General features: G+C 36.7%; 1 protein-coding gene across 2 annotated transcripts in view; it reads left to right on the top strand.

The window, feature by feature from the left end:
* The window catches only part of Maob (monoamine oxidase B), a 109,716-nt gene that overhangs the window by 49,691 nt on the left and 38,256 nt on the right, over positions 1–21,769 (top strand). Inside the window, exon 1 of one of the 2 annotated variants that reach the window (XM_045140384.1) lies at positions 21,714–21,764. The exons of the other annotated variant lie outside the window; for it this stretch is intronic. Within the exon in view, the coding sequence (XP_044996319.1) occupies positions 21,762–21,764 (3 nt within the window). The 5' untranslated portion in view covers positions 21,714–21,761. Of the gene's footprint in view, positions 1–21,713; positions 21,765–21,769 lie in introns of those variants that run through there. 2 annotated transcript variants of the gene reach the window in all.

Raw genomic sequence — 21,769 nt, 5'->3', positions numbered from 1 at the left:
ACTTGTAGGACTTAGGTTGTTATGTTTTGTCCATTTGGAGTTAATTTTTGTGGGGGGTGAGAGATAAAGATCTAAATTCATTTTTCTATGCATGGATATCCAGTTTTCCCAGCACCATTGGTTGAAAATACTCTTTTCTTCAATGAGCATTTTTTGGTATATTTATCAAAAATCGGGTGGCTGTAGGTATGTGGACTGATATTTGGGTCCTCTATTTTATTCCATTGATTTATACATCTGTTTTGTGCCAATACTGTGCTGTTTTTCTTGTCATGCCTCCATAGTACATCTTGAAATCAGGAATGTTGATACCTCTAGAAGTAGTCCCTTTGCTCAGAATTGTTTTGGCTATTAGTGGTATTTTGTGTTTCCAAATGAATTTTAGGATTATTGTTCCTATTTCTGTCAGGAGTAGTGCTATAATTTTTATTGGAATTGCATTGAATTTGTTCATTTCTATTGGTAGAATGGCCATTTTCATGATATAAATGCTTCCAATCCATGATCATCCTTCTGTCTACTATCATCCTCCAATTTTTCTTCAGTGTTTTAAAGTTTTCATTGTAAAGGTATTTCATTTCCTTATTGAAGCTTAGTCAAAAGTATTTTTGAGGCTACTGTAAATGGGATTGTGTCCCTGATTTTTTCTCCTGATATCTGTCATCTGGTATAAAAGAAAGATACTACTGTAATTTTTATGTCAATTTGGTATCCTGACACTTTGCTAAGAATGTTAAGCAACTCTGTGAATTTTCTGGTGGTGGAATCTTTAGAGCTCATTAAACATACAATTATATCATCTGTGAACGAGGATACTTTAATTTTATCCTTTCATATCTGTATCTCTTTTATTTCCTTCTCTTGTCTTATTATACTCTCATTAATATTGCAAGCACTATGTTGATTAGAAGTGGAGAAAGTGGACATCCTTGTCTTCTTCCTGATCTTAGTGGGTATGTTTCAAGTTTTTCTACCTTGAATATGATGTTGGTAATAAGTTTGTAATATATAGACTTTATTATGCTGAGATATGTTTCTTTGATCCCTAGTCTCTCCAAGACTTTTATCATGAAAGAATGTTGAAAATGGTCAAAGTCCTTTTTGTGCATCAATTGAAATGATAATGTGATTTCCTTCCTTGAGTCTATTTATGTGATGAAATATATTTATTTATTGATGCATGCTGAATCTTCTTTGCATCTGTAGGATGAAATCCACTTGATAATTATGTATGATCTTTTTGTTTGTTCTTGAATTTGGTTTACAAGTATTTAATTGAGAATTTTTGCATCTATATTCATAGGGAGGTTGATTCATAATTTTCTTTTTTGGTTGTATCTTTATATGATTTGGGTATTAGAGTAATATTGGATTCATACAAAGAGTTCAGAAATATTCCTTGCCTTTTTATTTTATGGAATACTTGAAGCAATATGGGTCTTAGTACTTCTTTAAAGGTCTGTGAGACCTCCTCATGTGACTCTATCTAGACCTAGGCTTTTTTTTTTAGATGAGATATCTCTTTAATTATTATTGCTTCAATCTCATTACTTGCTATAGGTCTGTTTAAATTATTGATTTAATATTGGTTTAATTTTGGTAGGTCATATATATCTATATTTCATTTATGTTAGCCAAGTTGGTGGAATGTAAACTTTTAAAGTATGTTCTTCTGATTTTCTGAATATTGTTGCTATCTGTTCTAATGTCTTCTTTTTCACCTCTAATTTTATTAATTTTCTCCCCCCTGATCTCTCTCTCTCTCTCTCTCTCTCTCTCTCTCAGCTAAATTATCTAAGGATTTGTCAGTCTTGTGGGTTTTTTTTCCAAAACGAGTCATTCTCATGCCATTGATTCTTTGTATTGGTTTTTCATTTCTATTTCATTAATTTCTACCCTAATCTAAATTATTTCTTCCAGTCTACAGGGTTGGATTTATTTTGTTCTTGTTTCTCCAAGGTTTTAAGATACATCTTTTGATATTTTTTGTTTTTAAATTTAATATTTAGAGTTATAAATTTACCTCTCAGGACTGCCTTCAATTTTATCCCATAGAGTTTGTATGTTGTGTTCTCATTTTCACTCAAGTCTAGGAATTTTTAAATTTTCTTCTTTATTTCTTCAATGATTTCAACATTCAAATGTGCATTTATTTAAAAAAATATTTATTTATCTGGAGAGCAACTGAAAGAGACGGCCAGAGAGAGAGACAGACAGACAGAATGAATGAATAGGTGCACCAGGGCTTCCAGCCACTACAAAGGAACTTCCAGATGCATGCTCCACTTTGTGCATCTGGCTTACGTGGGTACTGGGGAATTGAACCGAGGTCCTTTGGCTTTGCAGGCAAATGCCTTAACCCCTAATCCATCTCTCCAGCCCCTCAAATGTACATTTTTAATCTCCATAAGCTTATGTACTTTCTATAATTTTTCTTGCTATTAATTTTATACTTTATTCCATTTTGGTCAGATAGAATACAAATGTAATTTGTTTTCCTGTATTTCTTAAGACTTGTCTTGCATCCTAATATGTGATCTATTTAAGAGAAACTTCCATAGGCTGCTGATAAGAATGTATATTCTATAGTGTTTGGGTGTAATGTTCTATAAATATCTATTAGTTAACTCCAATATTTCTCTGTCTACTGTTGAGAGTTTGTTATTGAATCTGCCTGCTGTTATTGTGCTCGGGTTAATGTCTGAGTTTATTTCTCGTAGCATTTTTATTATAAAATTAGGTGTACCTCTGTTTGGTGCATATATATTTTCAACTATAATGTCCTTTTGATGAATTACTCTATTAATCAGTATGAAATGGCATTCTGTCCTAGTTAATTTTCATTTGAACTATATTTTGTCAGATATTAGAATGGTAACAACATACTTGTTTCCTGGTTCCATTTATTTGGAAAATCTTTTTCCATTATTTTACCCTAAAGTAATATCTATCCTTCATGGTGAGATGTATTATGTTTTCTACTCCAATCTGCTAGAATGTGTCTTTTGATTGGGGAATTGAGACTATTGTAATATATGTATTTATTCCTGTTATTTATTATTTGGTGGCTTATTTAGTCCTTAATTGCTTAACATGTATCCTAGCATCATTTTCCCCCTCTTCCCTCTGGAATATTCTTCCCAGTATACTTTGTAAAGCTGGCTTTGTGGCTATAAATTCCTTTAGTCTATTTTTTTATCCTAGAAAAGTCTTCATTCTCCTTCAATTATGACTGATTACTTTATCAGATATAGTAGTCTGAGTTGAAAATTGTTGTCTTTAACGACTTGAAATTAATCACTACAAGTCACTCAAGCTTTTAAAGGTTCCATTGAAAAGTCAGCTGTTCTCGCCGGGCGTGGTGGCGCACGCCTTTAATCCCAGCACTCGGGAGGCAGAGGTAGGAGGATTGCTGTGAGTTCGAGGCCACCCTGAGACTACAGAGTGAATTCCAGGTCAGCCTGGGTTACAGTGAGGCCCTACCTCTGAAAACCAAAAAGAAAAAAAAGAAAAAAAAAAAAAAGAACACGAAAAGTCAGCTGTTCTCTTTAGGTGGCCTGGAGTTTCTGTCTTGTACCTCTCAATAGTCTTTCTTTATTCTGCACATTTAGTGTTTGTTTTAACTATGTTGATACCTAGGGAGATTCTTTCCTGCTCCTATGTATGATGTTCAATGTACCTCTTTTACCCACATCTCTTTCCCTAGAATTGGGAAATTATCTGCTATTATTGTATTAAAAATATTGTCTATTCCCTTTTCAGGGTACACTCGTCCCTCTATGTCCATGAATTGTAAATTTGGTACTTTCATGGTGTCTCAAAGATCTTGCATGCTTCATGTATATACTTTTGTAAGTTTTTTATTTTCCTTGACCAAACATAGCAATTCTTCTGCCTTGTCTTCAAGCCCTAACATTCTGTATTCTCACTGATCCATTCTATTGGCAAAGATTTCAACAGAGCTTTTTTTATTTCACGTACTTTTTTTTTTTAAATTTAATTTATTAGTTTTCTTTTCAGTAAATACAGGCAGTTTGGTACCATTATTTAGGCTCATCTGTGATCTACCCCCTCCCATTAGACCCTCCTTATTATTGAAAATGGGTCGTGCATTGTGGAGTTAGCCCCCAGTTATTGGTATGATAAATGTCTCTGAAAATCATGACCCAACAACATTCTATTGGCAAAGATTTCCACAGAGCTTTTTTTATTTCACGTACTTTTTTAAAACTTATTTTATTTATATTTTTACTTACTGTATTTTTAATTTCCAGCATCATTTTATTTTCCTTACTTTTCCATTTCTCTATTACATTTCATTTGCATGACTTCCAACAACTTTCTTGTTTCATTCAGCTGAGTATTTCTGTTCTCTTAGAATTCTTTAGCTTATCTGCACATATTTATTACCATTCTTTTGAACTACTTGTCTGGACTTCACCTAAGACTCTGTAATTATGTGCCATTAGTATGAAATTGGTCCATATTGGAGGGGATATATGGTCTTGACTTTTTGTAGTATTATTATTATGATTATTGACTGGGAAATTCTCACTAGAGGTTAGATTTTTGGTTGAATTTTTTTTTTAATTAAGCCATCTTCCTTTTATCAGTGGTCATGTTTTACATATTTGGGGGGATTAGCTTATAGTAAGTTTTAGGAATTGTCTTCTGTTATACTGGTGTTCAGCGCAACAGGCTCTCCCTGGTTCTTCCCTTAGAGTAGAATACACTTTGGAAAACAGTTACAATCTTGGTATAGAGCAACTTTAAAAATATTGATAGTGGATTGTAATACAATCATTTCTGAAATGCTAATAATTTTAGAGAGTAAGGGAACATTGACAGTATTGAGTATATTAACATGCATATTTGTGAGAGGAGAAAAAGATAAAGGGGAAAAATTCCATAGAACAACTGGTTAAGATTAGGGTTATATAAAGATTAGAAGGAGGGGACAAAAGTCAAAAATGAATATGTCAAAACAAAAGAGAAAAAATAAGTGGGAGAATGAGAGAATTTTGTCTAATGAGAGATTCGAGAGATAGAGGTGAACTTGTCCCCACATCTATTGTGTAATTGTTCCGTCTTTCAATTGGATGAGGCTCAGAGTTCCTGCAAACCCGGACAGACTATATTCTTTGGAAGAGGAAGACATAGAGGGAAAGAATAAAGAGAAACATGGAAAAGTAAAGTTGAAAACCACATAGAAAGTCAAAACAAAGTATATTCTACCACAAACACACATACATACACAAAAGAACCAAGTTAAGAGTAGAGTGGAGGCCAATTTCGCCTGCTATGATGACAATAGGTGTTAGAAACAGTATAGACATGGAGAGAAAAAGGTAGAGATACAGGGTTTGTAGGGTGATTAGTCTGTGTGAACTAAAGTTCCTGGAACACAGCTACGCCTACATTTGTAAGACTATCAACTTATTAGAATTTCAATGTAGAGAGATCTGAATGTTGCAGTTCTATAGCCAAATTATCTTGGGCTATTTTAGTTCCTTTGATGGCTAAACAATATCCATTTCCATGTATGTCCTAACACATCCTGTGACCAAATAAACCTTTCTGAATTGTATGAACACACCTCTAGCTTTCACCAACCTGAAAGATAAAAATGTCCTCAGATAGATCTGATACTAATAGCAGAGATCTGCTTTGCTGTATGCCTACCTATCTTATGTTTCATCAATGTCTTTGAAAAGCAGCTTGGTTTATAATTTTCTTTTTTAAATTTTTTGTTTATTTTTATTGATTTATTTTAGAGAAATAGGCAGGGAGAGAAAGAGGCAGAGAGAGAGAGAGAGAGAGGAGAGTGGGCGCGTCAGGGCTTCTAGCCACTGCAAACGAACTCCAGATGCGAGCGCCCCTTGTACATCTGGCTAACTTGGGTCCTGGGGAATCGATCCTTGAACCGGGGTCCTTAGGCTTCACAGGCAAGCACTTAACCACTAAGTCATCTCTCCAGCCGGTTTATAATTTTCATTTTCCCTGTAACTATAAAAACTTCATGAAATTGTTAACACACTGGAACATAGAATTTGGGGCAAATTTGTGAATTGTGTGTGTCGGCTTGTATTTTATGTTGATATTTGGCTCTGATCTAGACTTTCTCAGCTCCTAGAATGATGACTTGTCTACTGAAAATTTCTCTCATGCCTGATATGGGAAGGTTCATTTGTTGAGTCTTAGTTCTAAGGTCACTGCACCAAGTTGTGAACTTCCCTTTCTCTGGAGTCCAGTCCAGTCATGTGGGTACTTAGGCCATTATTCCTTGTTGGAAAGTTCACTTGTTACAGTTGAAGACATTTTTGTAATCTGGGAGCCTGTGGAGCCTGGGAACCTTCAGTGTCTGGGAGCAGAGCCTTTCTTCTCCAGAGTATGGCAAGGTCACAGAAGGGAATATTTGCATTGAGAATCTCTTAATTTCAAATTTCCAAAACCCCCATCTGGTGCTTTTATGTGCTCTCTGGGGGAACTCTTCAGGTTCAGATTTGCATGCCCAGTAGCACTGGCTTCTGGAGACCCCAAGTAGTTTCCTCTAGCTGAGAGCTCAGAGCTGTGCTCAAGGTGCACTGCATATCTGATCAGTGGTGTAGCTACAGATCACAGAGATTCATATATGAACTTCCAGTGTCTTTTATTTTTGGCATTACTTCTTCATGGTTTTCTGAGGCTCTTCAATTTCCCTCTGCAGATAGGGTTATTTTCTCCTTCACTGGCTCACACTGAGACTGTTTCTAGTCTGCCATCTTACCTAGAAGTTCTACCTTTTTGTGTTACAAGGTCTCACAATGTAGCCCAGGTTGGCCTGAAACACACTATGTAGCCAAAGCTGACCTTGAACTTGTAGTAATCCTCCTTCCTTAGCTTCCCATGTGCTGGGATTACAGATGGGATCCACCATATCCAGCCCAATATTTTATAATTTTATAGAGCGTGTACATACAGACAAACACACATATGTACACTCACACACAAATACTTATATACCATATTTTACTTACACTTCATGTTCTTGGATTCCTATTTTTATACTTTTTATTATAGAGAAAGTTTTGAGGTCTACTTTCTTACATACAAATATTTCATATATAATCCAATGTCATTAGGTATTCTTTGTAAATATAATTTTAAATAGATACATAATATGTCATATGGACACTATAATATAGTAGATATTTCATCATTTTGTTGCTATTAATGGAGAATCAACATTCTGCACAAATAATCTAACATTTGCTAAACATTTATCATATGAAAGACACTGGGCTAGCTAATTCAATTTGAGGCAGTTTTGAGTATAGGTGATATGAATTTGTGGAACCCAAGACTATCTATACTCTCAATGTTGAAGGAAGTGGAGAAAAATAGGAAAAATTATTAACTAAAATGAAACAGAAAAAGTTGTTATGCCATAATCAAACCAAGAAAAAAGAGCACCATTATTGTATAATAGTTATTTTGTTTTTTGTTTTTGTTTTTGTTTTTGTTTATGTTTTTCAAGGTAGGGTCTTGCTCTATCCCAGGATAACCTGGAATTCACTCTGTATTCTCAGACTGGCCTTGAACTCACAACAATCCTCCTACCTCAGTCTCTGGAGTGCTAGGATTAAAGGTATGCACCACCACATCCTTCTAGAGCATAACTGAAAATTCATAGTGAGGAAAACTCCCCATCATGGCTCTTCAACCTCCAAAATTCTATCCCATTTCTGTGAGAAATTGTGTTACATGTATCAGCTACAAATTATTACCAAATTTTTCAGACATTTCTGGTAGAACTTCTAAGCTGGTGAATACTTGCTGCTTTCTAAACTATCCAGGAAGTGGTTTCCTTCTCATTTCTTTTTTGCCATTTCTTTTATTCTTTTCTTTCCTATTTCTTTTTTTATTTTTTTAGACAGGGTCTCACTATGTATCCCAAGCTGACCTCAAACTCATGATCCTCTTACCTCTGCCTTCCATGTGTCACCATGTCAGCTTCCAGTCCACAATACATTGCCACTTTGTCTATTTAATTTTAGTCATATGACACCAATGTTCTGGCTATTTGTTTTTTTTTCCATTAAGCTAGTAGCTAATTTTTTTAAAATTATTTTTTATCAATTAGTTTTGTATTCAGCAAATACAGGCAGTTTGGTACCATTATTAGGTTCATCCGTGACCTACCCCCTCCCCATTGGCCCCTCCTTGTTGAGGTATATGGGTCTTGCATTGTGGAGTTAGCCCACAGTTATGGATAGGATAAAAGTCTCTGCATATCATGACCCAACATGTGGCTCTGACATTCCTTCTGCCCCCTTTTCCGCAAAATTTCCCTTTGCCATGTTGGGTTCATTTTTGGTCTGCTTCAGTGATGAGATATTTGGGGCCTCTGAGGCTCTGGCTCTCTGATTTGGTAGGAGTTGATTTTTCTCTGTTTTGGTCTCCTTCCTCCTTGTGCTGGTATCCGGTTCATCAGGAAAATAGCACCCATACTAGTTTGCCAATTTTTCTTAGTTTTAGCCAGGGCCCTTTTGAGGTATGATGGAGTGGTTCTCTCCTTAGGATCTACATCTATCTGAAAAAGAGAAGCAGATTCTCCAACGGAGAGTAAGTTAGCACCAGGACAAATGAGATAACACTTACTTTTTTTTTTTTTAAGAGAGAATTTAATTGGTGTAGGCTCTCTTGTACCCCATGATTGATGGTAGCTTGATATTGGAGAGTGGCTAATTTGAAAGTTTTGTCATAGGAGTTCTCCATTTCAAACATCATCAAGAGATGACTCAAAGTAAAATTCCAGAAATGTATCAGCTTTGGTGAAATTGGTGTAAACATGCAATGCAAATAATATAAAGGAATTCAAACTTGGAGTGTACAATATAAATGCTATTTAAAACTCTTGAGCCGGGTGTGTTGGCACATGCCTTTAATCCCAGCACTCAGGAGGCAGAGGTAGGAGGATCGCTGTGAGTTCGAGGCCACCCTGAGACCACATAGTGAATTCCAGGTCAGCCTGGGCTAGAGTGAGACCCTACCTCGAAACACCAAAAAAAAAAAAAAAAAAAAAAAAAGAAAGAAAGAAAACCCTCTTGTAAGGGCTAGGAACATAGCTCAGCTGTTAAATGTACTACTTGCAAAGCCTGTCTGCCTGCATTCAATTCCCCAGTATTCACATGAAGCCAGATGCACAAAGTGACACATGCATCTGGAGTTTATTTGCCCCTGATATGCCCATTCTCTCTCCCCTTCTCTCTCCTCTCACAAATAAATAAAAATATTTTCAAATGTCTTATATGGGCAAATTATATAACTAATAAATGTAACAAAGAAGAAATGGATGACATATAAGAAGGGTACAGCTCCTTAGGTCTTTTTCCATTGGATATTTGAAATCAATGTATGCCAAAGTTAAACTTGTATTTATTTTTAAAAAAAGCAGACCGAACTATCTTAGCAACTCATAAATATTTGACTTAATAGTACAAAAATAATTCAGGAACTAACATTATTGGTATTCAGGTAATAAATATGTGAAGTTCAGCAGTTCTTTCATTTTGTGCCACTTGCATTAAATTCAAAGACATTTCTCCACTTAAACTTGCTAATGTTATATAATTGAATGCTCATATTTCTTTCTGTGCCTTTTCTTCCCTTTTTATTTTGCCCTTACATCTATCTATCATCCATTTGTTTGTGTATCCATCCATAGTAACCATCTATCCATTAATCTATCCATTTTTATACCTTGTCAATGTTTGTGAAGAGTTCTGGAATACCATATACTGAACACTGTGCCTTTAAAAAAAAAAGATTTTGTTATATGAGGTAATATGTTGCTTTCTTTTCATTTGGAATGCTCAAACATTTTACAAAGAACTTCTCTCATGTTTATTTTTAAAAATGTAATTAGGCATAGGTTTTGGTGAGCTCCTGGTCTGTGAGAAGTGGTTAGGCTGGTGTTTCCAGCAGAACTCTATACCTCTCACCTGTCTAGGCAGCAGTCTCCAGGTTACATATCCATTAACAATAACCAAACTACTTCTAACCAAGCTTAGTGACTAAGCTTAGATCCTTTAGACAATACAGACCTCAAAGCAGCTGTTCTAATACCCAAAATGCTCTTATCCTGGTATTACTGGGCTACAGAACTTCTCAATCTCTCTCTCTCTCTCTCTCTGACTTTCTTTTGCTCTCTTCATTATCATGATTAATTGTTCTTATCGACTTTCTGTGAGACCTTGCCATGTTAAGTTCTCCATCTGAAAAGAAGAACATTTGCATGAAAACCCAATTAGTTCTATGAGGTTTGAAATATAAAAGATGTTAACATAGGACACAAACATTGTATCAACAAAGCTGCTGTGATACACTGAAGATCTTAAGAACATTTTAATAGGAAAGATAGTGTGTTTCATTTTCTTTGGAAATCACGCTGTTCTAATAGGCTCTTGGGATTCTTACCATCATGTGAGACTTTAAAAGACAAGACACCAGGTGGGATAAGACTTTCCAAATTCATTTCACAAGACAAACCAGACCAATAAACTCATCCTGAAAATATTTTCATAAGCTCCTTAGACACTGAAATGGGAGTCCTGACCCTTTAATTCCAGTCTTCCCTCTTCTGTTTGTTTCCTGCACTGAGTAGGCTAGGAGATTAGCATTTGGCTGAAGCTAAACTCCCATGCCCAGGCTAACAGGCTAAGTAGATCATAGAAAAGAGAAACAAAATGTTCCTTTCTGGTCCTGTTAACTTCTGAATTTCCTTTCATTTTGCTCTGTTTTTTTTTTTTTTTCAGTTCCTACAATATGAGACTGGTTGTGATTAGGACAACTAAAAGTGTTTCCTTTGGGTAACTAAGGAAAGGTCATGAAGACATTTTTATAGTGCCAAGTTCACCATGTTAAAGTATATTATTTTCTTTCTTTTTGGCCATATGCTCAAAATCCAGGGAAACCTCATTAAAATAACTTAAAACAGACCTGTCTAATTGAAATAAAATATGGTCATACAATTAATTTTAAGTTTACTAGGAGCTATATTAAAAGATAAAATAACATAGATGAAATTGTCATAATGCATCTTATTGTACCCAGTATATCCAAAAATACCATCTTAAAATCTCTGGTGTTTAATATGAATCATTATTAATGAGATGTTTTATATTCTTGTATGTAACAACTTAAAAAGTATCTGGTGTTAATTTATTCCAATTTGGATTTGGGTACGTGGCTACAGAACTGGATATCACAGGCTTAAGAAGTTAGGATATTTCATGTTTTTATTTTTTGCAAACATTTCCAATCCATCTTAAAAAATTAAAGCATCTGTTCAGAAAATATGCCTAGATCTCACAATATAGCCTTACAATATATCTCAATTAACTTCACTTATCCTGCATCTACAAATATATTACATCACAAAAACATGGACATAAACAAAGAATGAAATTCCGTATATAATTGTTGCTTGCTGAAGACAGGTATGCTTGGAATCATTTTGAGAAAATTCTCCTATGAAAAGTAAGCAAACTGAAACTTAATAAGGTTGAAATAGGTAGGCAACTGTAAGTAAAGTTTTTGAATACTTACCCAAACTTTGAAGGACATTGCTCATAAATTTAAGAGAATAACTTTATGGTAAGCATATATACATTTAATATAGGCTCATTATTTTAATACATGTGTAAATTTGTCCCTGACTGTGACAAACTCAGTAGAACCCATAGAACTAGCCCAGAGTGTTATCCATAGTGATTGTCTTAAATGTTATCTGAGTGGAAGAAATTTATTTACTCAGTTCCTCTTTCAGCATGCATGTACCATGTGAAATGTGAGCATAATTGATACAGCTTGGCACGGAACCCTTTGCTGCTTACCTTTACTTTCCTCCTTTTAATTTGGCAGTTGTTAAGGGTGGTTGTGTGAGGCACCTTCTAATTATCTGCAAGATAAAAAATAAATCACAATTTGTAACTGCCTATAACATAGGCTATCAAGTTAAACCAAATGTGTAACACACACACACACACACACACACACACACACACACACACACACGACAATAACAACTATTGAAGTATATGACAACTTTTGAATATTCAGTTCAAACTTGAATTTAATAGTTGCAATAATGAACATATTTTGAGATTTTAATATGTGCAAAGCACCATCCTAAGCATTTCAGATGCCTTTAACTCATTAATATTAAAGGGAATGGCTAGGGAAATGACTTAGCAGTTAAAGGTGGTTGTTTACAAAGCCTGCTGGCCCAGGTTTGATTCCTTAGTATCCATGTAATGCCAGATACACAAAGTGGCACATGCATCTGGAGTTCATTTGTACAGCCCTTTCTCTCTCTCTCTTCTCTCATTTCTCTCTCTCTTCTCTCAGTTCTCTCTCTCTTTTCTTTCTTTCTCTCTCTCTTAGTCAAATAAAATAAATAAATAAAACATAATTTTAAATACCCTGATGGTTAAGAACCTCCTTTGCAAAAGAGGTTCTTACGACACAAAGCACTAGATCCCCAATTGATAAATGATAGAATAAGGGACTCAGACTCAGATCCATCCAATTTATTCCAGAGTTCAGAAATTTTACACCTCAGACAACTTGCTATCTTACACAGGAATTGTGTTTAAGCATGGGTGAGGACTCCAGAAAGACAAGAAAAGAGGTAAGGGTGCTGAGGACTGAATTGCTGTTCAGGCCTTCAATGCTCTTCATTCTGTTTAATGTCTCTGCTACCTAATGCTGACTTTTTCTGTCTTATGTCATCTCATTGATTCCTCCCATGCATAAACATTTGACTTTCTGGGACCTCCCTCATTGCCTGTTGCTATTAGGAGCCCATGAAAATCATAAATATGGACTATACATTTGGTTAAATTAAGGACTAGTAGGAGACAAATACTATGGTTGGCTGTGGTTTGTCCCCTGAGGGATCATGTGTTAGAAGCATGGTTTCAATGTTGTGAGGTGGTGGGATCTTTAAAGAGGTCCAGCCTACTGGGAAGTCACTAGGTTATGGGCCGGAGCACTACATTTTGAAAAGATTGATGTAGTTCTCATGGATCTCTGGTTAGTTCCCTTGAGGATCCATTGTTATAAAGGCTTCCTTTATCACCCTTGATACCTCCTTGGTCACATGTACTCTTGTCAAGATGCCATCTGCTTTGACATGGTATAGTCTGGGGATACCTCAACAGAGTTAAGATGGTGTGAGCACAATATTCCCAAATCTCTAAGACTATAAGCTCAAAAAATCTCTTCTTATTTACCACATACTTTATTCTAGCCACACAAAACAGATTAATATAACATTAAACCATCTCATTTCATTCTTAATCCAGGAACTCAAGAAGTATTAACACCACAATGAGATTGCTAGAACTCTGTGTCACATGAGATAAACATAGGAGCAAGTAGATGTATACATGAATGTTGTATTCGTTTCATGGTTTCATTGCAAAGTATAAACATACATTTAGAAAAAGCATTATCTCATGTATAATGACATGCTTAGCTAGAAAGGGAACAATGAAACAATGTATTTAAGAGAAATCGAGGTAAAAGGGATGTTTTGGCAGTCAAAGAGTGATATTACAATACCTAATAGCATTGATCCTTTGAATTAGAAAGGATGTGGATCCTTCTAAAAACATCAGGTTGTCATTTAAGCTACATCTGCTCTTTCTAACGTCAGGATAGTGGTGCTATGGCTATTTTGAGGACTTCATATCTCTCCCTACTTGGTTCCAGTCATTTCTCTTAGAGCCCTGTTGTCCTCTTTTCTATGTATCCAAGCTGGAGCTAAGCTATCTTGACTATAGAACTCTGAGAGAAAATTAGCAATAATTTTTAGGAAGAAAATCAAAATTTAAAATATATTTAATTTATTTATTTAAGAGAGAAAGAGGCAGTGTGCATGCATGAGAGAGAGAGAGAGAGAAAGAGAATGGGCATGCCAGGGCCTCCAGCCACTGCAAAGGAACTTCAGATGCAAGTGCCCCCTTGAGTATCTGGCTTACATGGATCTTGGAGAATCCAGCCAGGGTCCTTTGGCTTTGCAGGCAAATGCCTTAACGACTAAGCCACCTCTCCAGCCCCAAAATCAAATTTTTATCTTAGCCTACTACTACCTAAATGTTACTCCCCTACTGATCTCATGACCTGGCTATTACAGCCACACTGGCTTTTTGTAATTTGAGACAGAATATTGCAATATATCTTTAGCTGACCTTGGATCTACAATCTTCCTGTTTCATCCTCCAAAGTATGGAGATTGCAGGTGTGTGCCAGCATTTACAGCTCTTATTATCTTAAGTTGCTATTTTCATTAATTTATGTTTGGTAAGATTTATAGTTCAGGCTGGTCTTGAATTCACAATCCTCCTGCTTCAGCCTCCCTAGATGATGATGCTATTTTAGGAGGCAGAGGGAAGTTTAGGAGGCAAAGTTTAGCTAGAGGAAGTAGTTCACTGGGGTTGTGCTGTAGTAAAATATAACATCCCTAATAATCTTTCTCTCTCTTCCTCTCTCTTCCTGTCCAACAGATTCCCAAACCAGCAGTAGTAAGAGCAGCTGGAATTAATGGGGATAAACATGGTTATTTGAGAGGCTTTTTAATGTGTCCAGTCATTAGTCTTAGCTAAAGAGCACCAGAGGTTCTCCCTAGAATCTCTGAGTTTCCTATAAATGGAATTCTGACTTGGCTCCAAGTCCCAGGTATGGGTTCTGTCCCGCTGAGCATGTCTCATGTCCAACTCAAGAACAGTTGGTTACCTGCCTAGGCTCTGTACCACTGTTGTACAGATATGTAATTCATGCCCAGCGGGTTGATTTTCTGGTAACCATTCCCCCCAGCATCTCCTATAGCAATTTCCAATGCCTTAAGGGCTAGCCAGGAGAGAAGTGTTTTCCTTCTTAGTTCCAGTATGGTATCTTCATGTCCTGGGAGTACAGGCTGTAATGTGTTTAGCACCTGGCAGGTAACCAAGTGTTTTGACAATGGTCAACATTATTTTGGGGATCTCATGTGTCTCCCTGGTCAACAGCTCACCAAACAATATTTTAATTGAAATTATGTATAAGGATGTTATTGAAGCCGGGCATTTTGGCACATGCCTTTAATCCCAGCACTCCAGAGGCAGAGGTAGGAGAATCACCGTGAGTTTGAGGCCACCCTGAGACTACATAGAGAATTCCAGGTCAGCCTGAGCTAAAGTGAAACCCTACCATGAAAAAAAGCAAGAATGTTATTGAAAGTATTTTAGAGACTAAATTAAAAGCTTGATTTTGAGTAAGTCTAAAGGATATAGATCAAAGAACTTATAGCTTAGTGACAGACTTTCTAAGCATAAAGCTTAAAGACAGAAAAGGTGAGAACATTGAAAATAATACTAAAGGGAAAGAGACAAGTGCATATAAATTTAACATATGCCATGAATTATTGTCTATTTTACAAACTGTATCTCTCATCTGTGTAACAAACAGCCTTGGTCTTCATAGTATTTAGTCAACATCTTAGAGCAGCTACAAAATATATAGCATTATCCTACCAGACCTTCTCAAAGTCTTGAAAAGCTCATTATGTAAATTTTCTTGAGCAAGTCAAACAATATGATAATAGGTACATGTCTCATAATATGGAGATTGAGATTAGATGCTTAGAATCCAGAGGCCCTGTGTGGTTTTAGACAAACTTATTTAAAATGAAGATAATAATAACACCTTTCTGATAGAGAAGTTAAGAAAGATAGATGAATTAAATATCGCAATGTGCTTAGAAGGACTTTGGTTACAGAACAAATGTTCAGAAATTGTAAAGCATGATGATGATGATGACAATGATGAAGATAATTTGCATGATTTTTCTACTAGTCCCTAGCATGTTCTTTTAACCAGGATCTGCTCAGTGCCCATCTTACTGGCTCAAATTAACAGAATTTTCATACTAGTAATTAGTGTTCATAGCAGCAAAGTTCCTACAGGGGCCAGGAAGATCTTTCTTTTCTGTATGACTTCCTCTCTGGTTAATTTTCCAGTGTAGATCTTTTATTCAGGAATTACGCTTTTTAAAAAATATTTTTTGTTCATTTTTATTTATTTGAGAGTGAGAGAGAGAAAGAGGCAGACAGAGAGAGAGAGAGAGAGAGAGAGAGAGAGAGAGAATGGGCACGCCAGGGCCTCCAGCCAGCCACTGCAAACGAACTCCAGACGTGTGCGCCCCCTTGTGTATCTGGCTAACGTGGGACCTGGGGAACCGAGCCTCGAACCGGGGTCCGTAGGCTTCACAGGCAAGCGCTTAACTGCTAAGCCATCTCTCCAGCCCAGGAATCACACTTTTTTCAGGGAATCTTCTGGCTCATCCAGTGAATAATCATTTTTGTCTGTACCACTAAAAAAATTCAACATTTCTCCCAAGTAACATATGGAGTAAAAAGTACCATTATAGATTTTGACCAGAGGCAAAATTTGAATCTGGCTGAATAATTCAACAGAGAGTCAAATGCATGCTATGTTTGGATATATCCAAGGATATAAATTTCGGTCTCATAGGGACCTTCTTAGAGACAAAGGCATATAATTGTAGAGTCATAGACCTGTTCAACTCCTGGTATATCAATATATAGGTCATGGACCCCAGGCATGTAACTTAATGCTTTTTAGTAGTTTCAATCTCCTAGTGTTTTGGAAAAATTAGATATATAACAATGTGTGAAATGACTTTGTAAGTGTCAGATATTTTTATTGTTATTATATTTTTTGTAGTAGAGAAATCATTTTGGCTCTAAAGAATAAATTATCAGAAAAGTAATTTTTTTTAGGAACAAATTTTCCAGGCTTAGATCATCACATGTCCTTAAGTTCAACATGAAAGTCTAGTAACCAAGGATAATGACTGTCATGTAAAGAAAATCCTGTTTTGAGAAAAAAAATTTACTTTATATGCCCATTTTCCTTTTCCTTCTTTCCATCCTTTCATATGGCACTAGCCTTGTACTGAGGATCAGAAAGCTTGTCTATATTCTCACTACTCTAAATATTTCAGAGACACCAAAAGCATTTGTATAATGTCTTTGAAAGACCAGATGCACACCTTTCATCCTGCATCTACAATCCCAGTGAGGCTACAGTTAGGCCAGGAAAGCTAGAGCAATTGCCCTGGATTCACTGAGAGGCTGGAGTTTTGGGTCCAGGGCTGGAGCTTCAGAGAGGGCTTGGCAGCTGATGCATCTGGGTGAGTATTCAACCCAACAAAGGATGCTAGGTGTATTTGATGATAGGCATTTCAGCTGATAAACCTCAGTGTTCTTAGAGATGCTGTAAGTGTGAAGAACTTGTAATTTTCTCCTAAAAAGTCATCTGTAGATTTACATGGTAGAATTGCCGTAGCAGATCATGGCAGGGTCAAAATATGTGTGGGAAAATGTTTTGCACTTATTGAAAATATAATAACAGTAATAACCTAAACTTTTCTAAGTATTTATTATTTCATTTAATCCTCACCCTTGAGATAGGTGTCATTACCAACATGTTATAGAATCATCTGTGAAGTGGAAGTGAACTGCCCAGAAAGTGCGAGAGGTAGAACATACCTAAGGTCCCACCATTAGAATTCATCTTTTTCTTGAACCAATGCTCCCATATTCTAAATGACAGTTGGCAAAACCCTTTGTGTGTGAAGGAAACTATAGAGATAGCAATGGTGAGATTGGTCCATATTTAGACATTTACTGTGTATAGGGCTGTATGTTATGAGATATGCATGCATTAGCTTACTGATTGTCCCCAATAACACCTTAGCATTGGTTCTAGGTAAGCCCACATTCTATATAGAGTCCTACGTGGTTTGTTGAATGCCTGGTTACCTACTGGGATGTTGACTATCATTAGCAGTGCTCTGAACTCTGATACCATGGACATGCAAGCAAAAATGAACTGGTTATTAATGTTTAAAAATTGTGGTGCTAGGGATACAATCAAGAACACTGTGTATGAAAGGCAAGCAAGTGCTCTATCACTGAGGTATATCTCCACCCTCAAACGAGTATGTATCAAGTAGTTTATGGTGTTTTAATATTATAAAATTAAGATTTAAATTATTATAATAAAGCTGGGGGGCCATCTTTTGTGCCAATGCTAGTTTGTTTGTTATTATTTCATTACCTTATAATAATCACCATGAAAATCATTTCATATTTGTAGTGAAATTTTCCAAGCCATGGCATATTTATACAAGGCTGAAATTTTGTAAGGTTTTAGTAATGCCTGTTCATGCAAGCATTTTATTGGTACTTTGTCTAGGAAAACTCACATTAGCTTTATTAATTAAATTAGAAGATGGCAGTAGGGAAAACTATCTTCTGTGTAAATTATTTATGGACAATTTTATGAATTCTTGTAGTAAGACTAAAATTTATCTTTTCTATAATTTAAGAATTACACTTGAGAAATATAGCTAGAGGAGCTTGTTAAAATTCATGTAACAAAATATTTCAATATTTAAACTTGTTTAGGATTCATTGGAATTTGGAGATTACATGTATTTTGATTCCTAGGTTTAATTCCATTCAATTTAGTTCCAAGTCTAAAAATAACTCAAAATATAAAACAGGATTTGTGGAGTTTTAGGTCTTTGGAGACACTGTATGACATGACAAATTTACTCTTACACTTAGCCAAATATTTATTATGTGAACATCCAGAGCATTGTAAAATTATGATCTGTGATATCAAAGTAAGCTTTTTCTTGTGGCCCTTCGATATGGATATAGACTAGTCTCTCCTTTTCAGGCTATTCAGCTACCTGAACATGTTTGGAGCACCCTTTGCTATATATATTTCCCATTTGCTTTAGCAAGTGAAGTAAGGATCAAGGAGATGAAGACTTATACCTCAACACCACTCCCACCAAATTTGTATTCTCACATAAGCTTCCACTGGATTTGGTTCCAGATTTTTCTCATGAGACCTGAGCCACACCAGAACCTTGGGTGGAGATTCTGCACATATCAGTACAGTTTGTTATACCCTTTCCAATGAATGGTTGCATAGGTAATGGACAAGTATATGTGGGAAAGTTATCAGCGAGAGCTCTGGGGGTGTAACAGCTAGAGAGGAGGGGGAGGAGGCAGGTGCAGGCACAGGGAAAATTAGACTGTGATGGTGTTATAAGTCCGGTAACCATGCAAAGCAATCTGAAGATGGGATAAGCCTTTAGAGCTTTCCTGAGTGGGCCAAGGGGCCAAAACCCTTATTACCATCACATCAGCCATTGCGAGTGAGCTGCCCACAGGATGCAGAATAGCTTCAGTTAAAATGGCATTTCCGCAGCTGAACGGGGCTAAGAAGCAGGGCTGCCTCCTAGAAGTAGTCTCAGCAGCTATAGAACTAGTGTACTTGTTTGTGAAGGCCACCTGGGCTAGCTGGTCACAGCATCCACCACAATGACAACTTTGAGAGTGTTCTAGTAGTACCAGGCCAAACTTCCTGTAGTGAAGAGTTTGTAGACCTTGCCAGCTGGCTGACACAGTGGCTTGGGACCTAAATGTGCAAAGGCATCTGGGGTGAGATAGATGCAGTCAGGAGTCCTATTGATTGCATTGTCCATGAAACAACTCCCTGTACCCGAAGTTGAGGGGGCAGCAAAGAGCCATACAGTACATAGCAACATGTCCTGATGAAACTAGGAAGCCAGACATGTGATGGATGGTATCATGGTGCCATAATTCTCTTTTCCATGAACCTGCCTTTCTAACCAGACTTTGGACCTCTGTGGGCCTAGGACTGTGCATTTTGCCTATCTGTTGAGAAGATCAAATGGCACCTGAATCATAGCTCATCAATAATACATTGTTATTTTACACAAGCAAACATGGCACACATGCTGATAGCACTTGGAAGTATGATGCCTGGAAATGGTTCTTGGGCCTATTCAAGCCTATCAGTTTGATTCTCTACACTACTTAACAAAGTGCAGTATGAGCTTTTTTTCCATGTTGTGGGTAGGATCCAGGATCTTGTGCACACTAAGCAAGTGCCTCTCACTGAGCTAGATCCCCAGCCCCAGTATTAGCTTTAATTGGATTGTTATCCTTTCCTTTGTCTCTGTATAGGATTCCTAAAGTCACAGTTACATGTAAGCAGCCAGAGTGGTATCGTAACAAGGTGGGCCTTGTTGGTGGCTGTTGTCTATGCATCGAGGTCCTTTCAAGTCTTGGATCTCCTGCACTTTGAGAGATATTGTGAGCTGGAAAAGCATAGCTTGACTTTAAGCAGACTTGAATTTGAACCCTACTCATAAGCTGTGTGATCTTAGGAAAGTTGTTTATCCAAAGGCTTACTAATAATATCCTAGTCTACTTTGTGCTGCTATAACAGAATACCACAGAGAATGTAATTCATAAGGAATGCAAATTTATTTAGACCACAGTAATGGGAGCTTTGAAGTTCAAAGGCATGATGCTGGCATCTGGTGAAGGTTTCTGTATTGTATCAAAGCATGAACAAGGGCCAGCTACCATGCATGAAACAGAGAGAAAAAACTCACCTTTTTTTTTTTTCAGGAACACACTCCTACTATAACTAACCGACTTCTTTAGTAATCTACTCTCATGACCTAATCATATCTTAAATCTGCTCTTCCTCCTCTTCTTCGTTCTGTCCTTGTTGAGACAGTATCTCACTCCATAGACCAAGCTAGCCTGACCAGAATGGATTCAAACTTGCAGTGATTCTTTTCCCTCTGTCTCTGCAGTGCTGGAATTATGCACATGCACCACCACACCCAGCTAAGGTGCTGCTTCTTTATATAATTATAATAGCAGCTAACTATCAATGTGAGTTTTAGAGGGGGCATTGGTTGGAGACTCTGATCACTAATGGTAAGAACAAGGAAAATATTTAGGAAGTTAATGTAATAATATAGGTAGTGTAATAATATGGTGGCTTGAACTTGGAAGCACATAGTCAAAGAGATGAGAAGTGGTTGGGTTCTAGATCTGCTTAACATATAGAATAGACTCCACTTGAGGATATGGTAAAGGAGAATAATCTAGGGCATTCTTTTATTTTAAGAAACTGATTTCACCATGGCAGTTATGTAGGAATGAGTTACTACCTGGCAGTAAAAGTAATAGACGTGTGTGGGTGGTGAGGTTGAGAAAAAAAAATAGAATAAACCAGTAAAATTCACCAGACTCTCACAGAATCATTTCTGTTAGTAAGGGGAGGGAAGAACAGAGAGAGAGGAAGGAGAAATAGTGAGAGATGAGGAAGGGAGAGAGAAGAAAGAGGGGGTATCTTTATATCTAGAAAGAAGAAATATCACACTAAAAGATCCTATTCTCACATTGATGGCCTTTGGGAGGCCCCTATAGCTTCTTACCTTTAAGAAATGAACTTTTTGGGACGGGGGGTTGGAGGCAGCAAACATTAAACATAGGATCAATGTGTCAATGGGGATCTCTTTCCTTCAGGTGGCCTCATCACCATCAACTTGATACAGGATATTTTCAATGCCAGTGCCAGGTGATAAAAACCACTCTAAATTTAATGCAAACGAGACTGTGATTTTTAAACCTTTTTTTTTTTTGTCTCAGAAGCAGTGTGGACATTAAACATCCATTTCTAGGGCAGAAACCTAGTTAGTGGCCTGGATGTCATTCCTATTACATCAGGCTGAGCAGGAATCTTGGTTTTGCAACAGTAGATTGGTGCTGGCCAGACCAAGCTGCAAGCTGAGGACCCTTTCCACTCAAATGGTCAG

The sequence above is a fragment of the Jaculus jaculus genome, chromosome X (genome assembly GCF_020740685.1).
Source record: "Jaculus jaculus isolate mJacJac1 chromosome X, mJacJac1.mat.Y.cur, whole genome shotgun sequence".
NCBI lineage: Eukaryota > Metazoa > Chordata > Mammalia > Rodentia > Dipodidae > Jaculus > Jaculus jaculus.
This window is presented reverse-complemented; position numbering and strand designations above follow the sequence as displayed.